Source organism: Blennius ocellaris (assembly GCF_963422515.1).
Source record: "Blennius ocellaris genome assembly, chromosome: 2".
In the NCBI taxonomy this organism is placed as follows: Eukaryota; Metazoa; Chordata; class Actinopteri; order Blenniiformes; family Blenniidae; genus Blennius; species Blennius ocellaris.
The window spans coordinates 22,900,454-22,913,499 of record NC_137651.1 but is presented as its reverse complement, the minus strand read 5'-3'; the positions used below and the strand labels follow the sequence as shown (position 1 = coordinate 22,913,499).

Here is a 13,046-nt window from a genome sequence, read left to right as displayed (position 1 = left end):
ATGTCCAAACGTTCTTCACTCTCACGTTCCTGTTGAGTCATGTTCCCAGAGCCGTCGCGAGATCCTGACAGTACATGAATGCCGATTTCTCTTGAAAAAAGCCCTTTAAGAAGCGGAGGTGCCTCCTCAGGAGCTCAGACTCACTGCTTTAACCACTTTTCACCGTGACCAATTGCGGCATTAAACTTATCAGAAGTATCTCGCGTCGGGCTTCCGGGCAAAGCAGAAAAATCTCTTAACCTTTTTAGTTCAAATACAGGTCAAAATAATCTTTAATGGTGTAATTGCACTCGGTGACTATCAACTTCATTGCCGAGCTTAAACCCTCTCAGAGGGGGGGCACGGAGTGTGAAAGTGCCATGACAAAGAGCATGGCAAAGGGAGAATGACAGCACGCGGCATCTAGTTAAGGCAGCGAGCAGCTAATCTTAAAGCCCCCTTCCCCACTTGTCTGAGCACATTTGCCGCTGGCGTGAAGCTTATCCCTACAGATGTATATCTGTCAACAGGAAGCAGGCAGGCCAGCCGTTCGCTCTTTGGAGCACATTTGTCCCCTTTACTGGATTATCGTTTTCAGTGGTGTGCAGCACGGCACTTGGCAGCAGGGACACATTCGGGACGGGGTCCCCCTCCAATGTAAACAGACGTCCTTCCGCCATACCTTTGCCTTCAGCTCAGCCGACTTATTCCCGCCGGCTGATTATTCCGAGCCACGGGAGATGCGCCCGTGCATACGTCTCACAGATTCTCACCTGTGTTCAGTTCCATTTTGTTTGTTTTTTTCGCACATCAGAAATATGTGACAATTCTGTCATGGTGAAAGTTGTTGAATTACAGCAGACTGATCAAAGAGGTAAAGCTTCATTTATCTGGCATGTTTGCTGGAATTTCATTGCAAACAAGAGCAAATGAGAAGATTTGAAAAGTATGTAATTTATGCATTAAAATGCACACGCGTACCGTGAATAACACAATCCTTACTTCTGCAGAAGCCAAAGGACACAGACGGATGCTTGATTTACTCCTAATTTTCTCAAATGCTTGTGTGTGTATGTAGTTGTGTTTTCACTCATGAGGAACATGTTACAGTTTTGTTAAGACAGATATAAGTGTGAGTGGGTGAATAACAGCCTCACGCATACTGATCAGAAAGTTTGCCAGCCATGTTTTACACCAGGGGAGTCATTTTAGTTCAGGGACCTCACACGGCACAATTTGATCACAATGGGCTGGACTGGTAAATAATATCATTATAATTTATAAATGAATCTGGTTTCCTTTTACAATGCACAACAAACCTGAAATTTTAATAAAAGAACAGCAATGTCAACAATGTCTCAGTTCACCGTGTGCTTTACAGATTACAAATCACAGTGGATTTTATTGTACTGTTTATGTCTTCAAAAGCATAAAACATGAAGCTGCATGTAGCTGGAGTTCAAAGATACAGTCTGCTTGCTCATAGAATGATCAGAATAATTTATCAAATTCTTGAAGTGATCCTTAATGTAGACAAACTTCTTCAACTGTGTAGTAATCCTGATCACCTGAACCGATTCACAATATAATGCAGACAAAAGTGCACTCCTGGTGGTCCAATATGTATATTGCAGTTCATTTCATAATTTCTCAGATCCGGCAATTTTCTTTTTGACCAAATTTGACTCCCAGGAGAAGTGATTCTGGCCCACCGGTCCTCTGTTTGACACCCCTACTTTGGAACAACAAATTAAATTCCAAATATCTTATAATGCTTGCATTAAAATATGTGCATAACCTTCATATATCGGATTTTCACTTCTTATGCGATTCAACATCTTTCTTGCAAAAAATGTTAATGCAAACAAATTCTGCAAAATCTATAGTTAAATTAAGGCACTTGAGATAAACTGCATGATAACTAAATATAACAGACATAGAAAAGACTGTATTGTCATTCAGTTTGCACCATACAATGCAGATCAAAATATGTTTCATTAGCAACTAGGAATGAAATGATAAAATGTGGAATATCATCTTCAAGCTAAATGCTTTTGCATTTTGATATAGTCAAGTTCTTGCCAGTTTCAGTTAAATACAACAGCATTTAACTGTGAAATGGCTATAATGTTAACATTACTTGTTAAACAAAGGGAGCAACACCTGTAATTTCATTATATGTGACGTATCATGTCAGTAAAGCTATTTTATAATTGGGTTTTTTTTGGATCATTTGTGAACTGTAGTTAAAGTGGCATCCTGTACAACTGTTCACAAATTATAATACCAAGGACAAATTAATATTCACAATGGAAGCCGTAACTCTCTCAAATTAATGGCTCTCCTCTTACACCAATATTTAAAAGAAAAATCAAACACTACAAGACAATTTTACATTTTTAATGACTCGCCTCAATCGGCCCTCTCATCACAGATGAAATTTTTCATTTACATTATGAAGGAATTATTACTACGCAGCCTCCGATCTCCTTGTCCTCTCTTCTCTATAGTTTTGATGTCTGCGGTTTTGATACCAGATTAAATGCATGTATTAAAAAAAAAAAAAAAGTGAGCCACTTTCATTTATTCCCTGCTTTGGCCTCATTACTGCCCCCACACATTATGGTCAAACACACACCGACGCTCAAATGTCACCTGCAGGCTGTACTTGCCAAAATGTCTGACGAGATAAGAAATGATGAAAGGCTCCACGCTCAAACAGAAGAAAAGTTCCCCTGGTGGTACGGGAGCTTTTTGGGAAGAAGCAAAGTGATGAAACACTTGAGAGGAGGGAATGTCAGACCGAACCAGAGAAGGCCGACAAAGGAAAATGCAGATCATAGAAACGTACACTGATGACACAAGCAGCCCACGGGTCGCAAAAAGACACTAAGTGAAGCCGCTCCACATGGCTAATTAGTATTACTGTGTAGCCCGCTTGCCATCGTACCTGATAACTATCTCTGACAGGAATGTCTGGTGTCTTCATTAGCTGCCTTTAGTGAAATATGTTGTGAGGGTGGATTGAGATGCCAGCGATCTCACAAAGGCCTGTTGTAACAGAGCCTCTGACTGAGAAGAAAGAAGCACGGGACAAATGGCGTTACAGTATCTTTGAATATGTAGTCGGTACCGCATTTCATAGGCTGCAGGTATAGGCGTGAGCGGGCAGCTATGCATTCAAGCCAAAATACTAACAGTGTGCTTGTTCCGAGGAGGATGAGTCTGCATGAAAATGACTCTGAGCATTATGGAGCCGGAGCAGAGCTGCTGAGGCTGAAGTCTTGTCGACAGAGTCACTGCAGTGTGCGACGTGCAGCACTGCAATTTAACTGTCGATTAGGCTGGCCGTGATCACACACAAGATGCTGCACCTTATTACCTCAGCCGAGGAGGTTATGTTTTTTCGCTCCCGTTTGTTTGTTTGTCTGTCAGCAAGCACGATATCAACATCTCCAAATTTGCTTGTAGATTTTGGGAGTAATGCTCTGCTAGGTTAAGTCCTGTACCAGTGCTGCTCTGCTCTGCTTTAAAAAAAAAAGAAAAGAAAAGAAAAGAAAGAAAGAAATGCTTGTTAACATTGCAAAATATTTGCAAACTACCACTACTATTATTCAAATTAAATTGGTCACCTCTGTGTATTTTGCGAGTGATTTTGTTCCCAATGCAGATTAAAAATTTCTCACCGTTGTAATAACAAATGTAGGGTGGGAGGTGGGGTGTTGGTGCAGATTTTCCGAGGCGATGCACACTTTGTTTTTAACTTTAAACCTTTGGTTCATAAATGTTTAAAACTGATCTTGATGTGGCCATTGATGATCGAACTCTCTGAGCCGTTTTGTCTCTCCAGTACAGAGTTTTGTATAATTAAATGTGCAAACACTGATGTCGTGAGTCATGATGTGAATACATTTACAGGCCTGCACTTGCTACAATAACATCACACCTTCGAGCTATTTGGGGATGAACTCTTAAATAGGGAACTCAAATCAGGGATAGACCGATACTGGCACTCAGAAAAGATCCCTGATACAGTTTGACGAGTTTTACACGACGTAGTGCGTAAGCAACATCGTCTGTACAAAGACCAGAGAGTAGGCGTGGGCAATAAACCGAAAATTTACAGATACCAAAATTTAGGAAAATTACCAACGTCATTTTGCCCACATCAATATATTCGTGTTTAAAAAAAGAGAGAAAACAAACGGTTTTGAGTGTGTGTAGGTAGCCTGTCCCTTTAAGACGCTGTGCTGCATGAGAGACGTGACTCCACCCATTCCAGTCTGTAACAAAAATGGAGAGAAGCGAGGCGATGGAGGATGGTTCAGAAGTTGTAACGGCTGCTGAGAAGTCGTTTTACACACAAAATATGTAACTTCTTTTGGGAGAATTAGGTTAGATAGGTATTTTTTCGGATCACTGTGGAGAAAACCTGTGTTTTCATGTGCAATACTGACGAAGTCTCGGGTATAATCAGCTCTCAGTCGTTCTCATTTCAAGTAATCTGTGCTGATCAGCTCTTCAGTACACCTTAACTAAAAGTACTTAATTTGTATTTTCTTCATTTATTTTCAGACAGTGTAGTTTTACAGTCCTTTAAAGTAGCAATAAATAGGTCCTGGGGAGTCATACTATTAATATCTACATACAATAGCTACATCTAGTGGCCAAACATTTGTTTTCTGCAGGGGTATAGTGGAGTCGTTATCATCCACTTATCGTTATTGAGGTGAACTGCGCAATATATCGCGATATTGATTTGAGACCATATTGCCCAGCCCTACGAGAGAGGATGAGTGATGTTGGCAGTTTGGATCATTTTTTAATATTAATGAGAATGACCAGCATAAGCCATGTTCTGACAAAATATCAAGACGAGGGGTGAAAGTTACTTCCTACAAAAAACAGCTACTACAAGCTAACAACGTAAATCAAAAGAAGCAGATGTAAAAAGAAAAGTGAGGCAAGCGCTCTTTGACACGCAGTCTGAAGACTATGTATTATTGTAGCTTCAACCCATTAGCCACCACCAGCTGAAGGGGCGGGATTTCCAATTTCAGTCCGGACCAATCATCGAACTGAATTTCTACTTTGTTATACATTTCTTCCTCTCTGACCAGCAGTCGGTACGGGTGACAACGCCACCAAACGAGCAGCTGGTGTAATTGCCTGACACTGTCAGTGTGGTTTGTCGGCTCTCTCACCTGCCATGTGAAAGCAAACCTAAAACCTAATAAGTAACCGTATCAACAAGTAGCTAAAGGTCAGTGCTCGTGTTTTGTTTTGTTTTTAAAAAAGGGCTTTGGTGCACCCCTAAAATTCATACTTGATTTAAAACATGAATAAAGTTGAGTAATTAACTGGGTAGATCCATAAACTTTGCTTGTCACGTTAAGAGACAACCAGCTGCAATAGAGGCATACTTCAGTTTGGACTTTTGGCATTAAAATTCAAGTTTTAGCACAATAATTTGCATCTGACATTTATATATAAATATGATTTTTTTTCAATATTTATGAGGTGGATCATCGAGGCAGGCTCACACCAGCGACAGCAGCTGTTTATCCACATATTTATTAACCGCAACTCGTATGCCAATGTTCCAAAATATTCTCCCAAAAATATGCCATAAGGTGTATTTTAGAGCGAGCTTCCTCTTTCTTAATGATCTCCATTAATTTGAGTGTAACTCTGAATGTATTCCAAAGACGCTTGAGATGATTGGGAGAGGACAGTGTTGCACTGAATTACCTACCTGTTCCTTCAAGCAAACATGTAGGTTTTCGCTTCAGCCCCAAATCCACCAGGAGCTCCTCACAAGCGCCCCGTTGTTTGTATTTAAAGCTGTTTGTGTTGCTCCACAATTAAACCAGCAAAGTGTGAGTGGGCACTGAAGCTTTTGGGGTGTTTTTTTTGTACACTTACTTTATTGTTGACGATATACTTTCTGCTCTTCCTCAAACAAATGCAACTGACACAGAGCGGTTCACATCAGAGTTAATGCTAATCGATGTCGATTGTCATTGATTCTCACTGAAATCACAGAGGGAAAGGCCAAGCGGACAGAGGATGCTCATGTAACAAAATGTTTGAGAACGTCGCTGCAACAGGTGGGAGAGGATTGTTGTGCTGTGGTACAGGGTTCAGGCTCGTTTGCACATTTTTGGGGGGGAACTAAGAGCCTCCAGCGTTTAAAATGCAATGAAAACAGAAGCAATCTCATGTGTGAGAACCTGTGGTAGCAAGAAGATCTATGTATGTAGATCGAATGTCTGGTTTCCCCATTACAGGACTATGTAAGGAAGATAAAATTGAGACTACTTTATCCAAATGAGGGCTGTGTGGGTGCAGATCCCAGCTGACAATGGCTGAAAGTCTGTGTTCACTGTGGAAAAACACAAACAGAGAGAGAGCGCAAGAGAGAAAGAGACATGCAACCACACGCACTCAAAATTTAAACCTCCAGCCAGTCTGGAGACGCCACTGTCTCACTCAACTATAAACAAATATAGGTTTTCTTTTCTTTAGTATGATGACATGATGATATTTAGAGTAAAAATGAAATGATCTTGCCTTTTCTTTTCTGAAAAGTTTTGCAGTTCCGCAAAAATGCTGAAAACAATGTAGTTTTCATATTGGGCCAATAGTGGGTGCTGTTGGTTGTATCTGTAATGAAACACACGTATGCTGGCAGAGAACCATGCGCTATAAACATTAGCAATGGCAAGTACACGGACATTCGCAGGGACAGATGATGAAGTTGGATTCTTATAACGGAGACTCTCAACTATAAGTCCAAGGAGAACATGGACTGCGAGTCGTGACGCTCTGGAGGCCACTACTATTGTTTTCCATCTACTTTGTGTCTGTGCAGAAGAAATCCAGCATTTTGAGAAATTTGTGTTTTCTCCCTTTTACATAGTTTCCCCCCCCCCCCCGTTTCCACGGAGATGGAGCATTTTCAAAAAGTTTCACCATGGGAGCCGTTTTTTGAAGGTTTTGGTTTTACAAATAGTTTTCGAAAAGGCTCCGAGCACTGTTGTCATGTGAATGGGGCCTCAGTGTGGCAGAATTAGAATTATTTTCCATCATAAGATATTGCTGTTAGGCTGTAAAGGCAACTGTTTTCCTACTGGTATGATGAAATTAATTTGAAATACCGAGTAAACCTTTTAATATGTAGTTTTCTATTTTACAGCTTTACTATTAGTTCTATTTTATTTCTCTTATTGTATCCTTCTCCGCTTCTTGGGATGCTACATTTGTTTTTTTTAAGGACGAGAAATGCTATGCTACGTTATTGTAAAGTTCTAGATAAACAAACAATCAATTGACGGATCGAAGTTGTTTACAACTGTCATAACTGCTGCTATAGACACCTTGATGCTCTCTATCTTATCACACTTCACAAATATAAAAAAAACAACACAAATTTACTTTACAAGTACTAATTTTATTTTGTGTGTTTTAAAGCTTAATTTTTTCAAGTCTTTTACCAGATCTGGTCTTTCCACGTATTCATCATTATGTGTTACGACTCTGTAAGCAAGGCCTGTCTGGAAAACTCTCTTTTGGTTTGTTCAAGGTCTGCCACTAAAAACCTTTAAATGGGATGCAATCAAATTCACTTTCACGTACTTTTAACCCAATGCCAATATTTACTTTTATTGGTATGTCAATTGCCTTACAGCATGGCTGGTGAATGCAAGGCTTTTTGGAGGTCAATTGTTACACTGCGGATAACAGAGCGTCCTTGAATGCACCATCAAAGGAAGGTTTTCACAATGGGGAGGTATTGGTGGTGCAATACTAGGTGACAATGACAGAAATCATTTGAAAAAGCAAGCTTTATCTATCACATGTATAGCAGAGTGACATTCACCTATGATGGAAAAATTATCCCCCCAAAATTTGTTTTTGAATAAAATATGATAATCGCTGTTGTAGGGTGGTGGTGAATGCTCAGACACCTCATCATGATCGCATCTTTATGTCCGACATGATGGGATATCAAACTGACACAAGGCCAATGTGAACGGCCAAAACCCACTGAAGTAAAGAACTGCAAGAATTTCCAAGACGGCAAAAGCATTGATCCGAAATAGATAAATACTCTGGAATTTAAGGAGAAAATTGCGAGTCAGTCCCACAGGAGTTTACCCATTTACGCTGTGCAGAGTTAAACCGAGGGCAAGCTGAGCACAGAACGGTCTGACACTTGCACTAAAAATATTTGACATGTGGCAAGAGGTGACGTTCCTGACAGAATGGGAGACTGAAATAGGAGCTGATTGAGAGACTATTTTTTTTATTTATTATTTTATTTCTCTTCAAATCATGATCTGCTCTGGAAATTATACACGCGGCGCCTCTGGAGGATAAACCCGTGGGTTTCTCATGAATATGACATGCATTGCCTCTGAAAGTGTGTGCTGTGATTTGGGGCCTAACTGCAAAGCGTTAATAACCCCTAATCATTGTTAGTTCAACCATTTTAAGAGCACTCATTAAGTTAATGGTGAACGTGTTTTTATTGAAGTTTTGTGATATTTTGGAAGTCAGAACATATAAACATCAATGGATGCCATTCATACATAATAACATATGATGGGTGTAAAACTGGCCCAAAAAAAACATTTTATTCATCTTCATCATTAAAAATAGAGTCAAATTCATAGTCCTGGTGATCACAATGCAGCCCGTGCACTATTTCTTGATGCCTGTGATGGCAGCCTAGTAACTATAGTTAGTATATATTGGTTAGTATATATATGAGAAGGTTGAGGGAAAAGTTTGCATGTTATCCCTGCATGTGTGTTTCCTCCCGCCGTCCAAAAATATGCCTGTGAGGTTAATAGGTGACTTTAAATTGCCTGTAAGTGTGGGTGTGGTTGCTTCTCTGTATTTGCCTTGTGCAAGGCAAGAGATCTTTTGAAGGCTTAACAGCAAACTCAGAATTTTCTGTCTTCACTTTATAAAACAATGTTTTAAAGTGAAGACAGAAAACTTATGTTGCGTTTCGGAGCTACCGAAAACACAACTTTATGAAAACGCTCCAAATTCGTCTCCATGCAAACAGAATTTCATTACAAAAACAAACAGCAGCACCCGCTAGTGGCACAACATGAAAACCACACTGTTAAGGAGTTTCTTCTGTTCCTGCTTAAGCACACACCGTTATTAAAACATCGCCTTGAACATGTGAAACTTATCTGGAACACTAAAAATAATGCATTTTTACTTAAAACTTTGCCGTGTGATCAGGGCTTTAGTCTGCACTACACAGGAGCACAAACGGTGTGTTTACCAGGTCACTTAGTGTCAATCTGATTTAATTATTTCTGATTGTGAGATTAGATTTTATTGATAATGTTTGTGATGTTTGCTGTTCGTGACGTGGGCCGATGATCAAAAATCTAGTTTTAACGTAGAAATCCATCAGAATTGCTACGTCAACTAGCCTAATCAAGTTCTTTCAAAACTGAAACTCAAAAAAAAAGATCTGATCCCTTTACATTTTAGCTGACGGATCAACAACAAAAAAAACTGTTGTGCCACATTTTCTGATCTGATCATCGTTCCAGAAAAGGCCAAACTGATCTCAATGTAGTGTATATAATCCGATTAATTACATTCCAATCTTATTACTAATCCATGCAACCACAGCCAGTGCCTTCATTGCCATTTTAGATAGAATTGCTCATTTCTTTCCCCCATGGGAATTTTATTTGTGTTTTCACAGGACGTGACTTGCAGATCGTCTTTGGAGGGAAAGATACAGCTTCTCAGTCTTTACATATTTATGTAATCAACACACCAGTTGCATAGACTGAAATACTGGTTCCAACAATTTACAAAAGTATTTGTACACGATCAAACACTCTAATCAATCTTTTCTCTTCTCATCACAACAAACTATAAGAGATGAAATGTTGCATTTCATAACTAATCCCAGTTTTAGAAAATATGCCCCAACTCTCACAATGATCAGACGGTTTCCTGTATACTCTTCCTCTTTATTTGCATTCATTGTTTGACACTATCGTTTGTCCTCATTGACTATCACTGAACAGATGAAAGTTGAAGCACACAAACAATATTCATCGCAGTTTTACAGGAATTAATGTGACAAAGAGAAGAAGCAGAAACGGGGAGGACACGACCAGTCACAGTTTTTGAGTTCCTTCTCTTGGTTAAATGTTTTGGAGCAATATGACCTGAATTACAGAGTAATCTGCATATCGTTGCTGTAGCCAAGACTCTCACTCAATATAAATCCGATGTTGGGGGAATCTGCGGTGAGGCTGTATAGATCCTGTGAGTAGCAACGCTCCACCTCCACGTCTCTCCACATGTGAGTCTTTTGTAAAAGATGAGACACTACTTAGATTCCACAATTTGCATGAGTGGCTTTTGTTTGACAAATGCATTCAAATCAAGGGCGTACGCACACTTGATCGTGGCTGAACTTATCGTGGTGCGCATGCTGCCAGAGTTGAAGACAAAACCTGAACTGAAATGCTGCCATTGCCTCAATAAACTCACCAGGCCATGTCTTCCCTATTCACTCTGGACTCCTACAGAGTCGGTGCAACATGGCAGCGTCCATGAGAGAGGACTATCCTCAGAAGATGTGACGACGGTTAAAACTTGAAGATGTGTAATGAGGATATGCTTCTTGGATTGCAGTAATGAAAATGTGAGCCTTGTTTATTTTGTTCACTCAATATTTTTTTTTTATTTCTTTCAGCAAGTCTGATCTTCTCCCAGTATTTCATGCTGCACTTTAAGCAAGGGCTGTCTGGAAAACTGGAGCCTTTCCAAAGCTTTCCCACCTTCCTAAAAACTAATAACTTCAGCCATTTTACTTGTGAATGGTGTTTTGTTTCTTTTTTATCTTGATAATGTTGTCTACCTCTGTTACAAATTATCTTTATCCCTCACTGCCTAAATGAAGAATGTGATTTATTTAGTGCAAATTGCCTTGAAATGACATCATATTTAGGCTATCCTTGTGGGAAAATGTTTCAGTGCTTATGAGACACGAAGTTTGTGTGTGTGTGTGGGGGGGGGGGGTCAATACAATGTAATTGTAATTTGATTGGTGTTTGACATTACCCCCACCCCTGGCAGAACCCCCAGCAGCTCAGCCCTTCCGGGAGGAGTTGCGCGTGCTGGTCGCCTTTAGGGCGGTGGCTGCGCATGCAGGTCCAAGAGTGGGACGGTGGGTCTGTGGGGAGTTGGACACATGTCGTCAGGAGACACTGACGCTGGGCTGCATGTAGGCGTCGCGCGAACTCACCTGTGTCGGGAGGCAGCCGAAGTTTGCGTGCTTTTTGGGGTTTACAAAGTCATTGCCAAAAATCCATAAAGGACACGCACACGCACACCGACTTGACATAGTGCGCACGCAAGACAAAAAGCTCAACTGACATGCAGCCATCGCTGTATGGGGGATTGTCTCCCTATATATATATAATCGACTCATCCGCAGCGTTATGTCTCGTCTGCCACTTCATCTAAAAAAAAAAAGGGGGGGGGGGGGGGGGTCAAGTTGTCAGCGATGCACACACACACACGCACACAAAAAAAAAAACTTGTGCCGCCGCATTGTGCTTTTTTCACATCGCAGCCGCACACAATTCAACTTCCAGGCATTCCTGCACACTCGGCTGACAGCGGCTGGCGCGCGCACCGACACACGTCCTGCAGCCACACTCCAGCAAAACACGCAACATTATACACGACGAGGGGGGGTTTATTAAGAAATAAAACCACCAGCCAGCCGGCCAGCTCTTGTGTGGATTGAAGACTTGCAGGATCACACACGATGTATAGACTCTATAGACTTTACGCAGCAGCCGCCGCCGCCTTCCCCGCACACCACGCCCGTCACACCGCAACAACACGCAGCGCTCACCTTTCAAGACGCTCGCGCAGAGGCTGTAAAGGATGAAGATCAAGTGCTGGTTGACAATCATATTCTTCTCTCTTTTTTTCCCCCCTTCACAGATTCACGTCAACACTCCACTCGCGTTGGACTCTTGTCTTCCTCTCTCTCTCTCTCTCTCTCCTCCTCTCTCTCTCTCTCTCTCTCGTTATCTCTCCTCTTGTCGAAGATGGACTTATCCAGGTAAACGGCGCAGTTTCACACTGACCGGAGTTACATTGATGAACTATGTCCTTTTCAGAGAAGTCCCAGATCTTTCTCCTCTTCTCTCTCTCCCTCTCTCTCTCTCTCTCTCTCTCTCTCTCTCTCTCTCTCTCGCGCAGTCTCTCTCTCTCTCTCTCTCTCTCTTTCTCTTCTTGTGGGAGTTGTGCACGGTGGTCACTGTATAGTGAAGCAGGACGGCAGAGATGCTCGTCGGCAAAGTGCAGCTCCTGCCTCCCTTTATTGCCTTTCTCTTTTGACTCGCTGCGGAGAGCAAGAGTCCCGCCCACGCTTTTTGACTAATGAAGACGCTTTACCAATGGAGAGCACCTAGGAATGGTCCCGATCACCGCTAAACTGTGCAAACAAATGCAATCACTTCCTCACGCCCATCTGGAAGAGAGAGCGAGAGAGAGAGCGAGAGAGACGGGTGGGGTGGGGTGGGGGTAATCCTGGTGATCAGGAAATATCAGAGCTGAACAATGAGCCTCTGTGGTGAAGATTCAAGAAGACGAGGAGCATTGTGAGCCAATAGTCATGATTAATGTCTGTGAATTAATACAATTAACAGCAACGATTAGTCTGATTGTGAATGAAAAGCATTTTAGATCACCAGAGAGCGTCGTAGTGAAATAAAAGGATGGGGTAGTTTATCAATAAGATTCATCACTTAACCTCATAAGGCCCAAACTCATATTGTATTGTGGTCTAGACAACCCTAAATGATTTCTACATATGTGGACTGAAGGTCCTGGAAGGCTAAAATGAGTAGAAATGGCTTAAAAACAGTCTTTAAAGTTGTAAAAACAATAGTCCAGCCAACTGCTGTACAACCCAAAATAATGTCCGCATATGTGGATGCCATGTCCCATAGCACGTTAAAATAATGGATAATTTTCAAACAAATACAAATATC

General features: G+C 41.2%; 1 protein-coding gene across 1 annotated transcript in view; it reads right to left on the bottom strand.

The window, feature by feature from the left end:
• cadm2b (cell adhesion molecule 2b) overlaps nucleotides 1-11,960 on the bottom strand; it is a gene marked incomplete at both ends in the record, with an annotated part of 192,951 nt that extends 180,991 nt beyond the window's left edge. The window contains one exon of the mRNA XM_080514005.1: nucleotides 11,900-11,960. Coding sequence (XP_080370131.1) covers nucleotides 11,900-11,960 — 61 coding nt within the window. The remainder of the gene's footprint in view (nucleotides 1-11,899) is intronic.
• Between the last annotated feature and the right edge of the window lie 1,086 nt (nucleotides 11,961-13,046).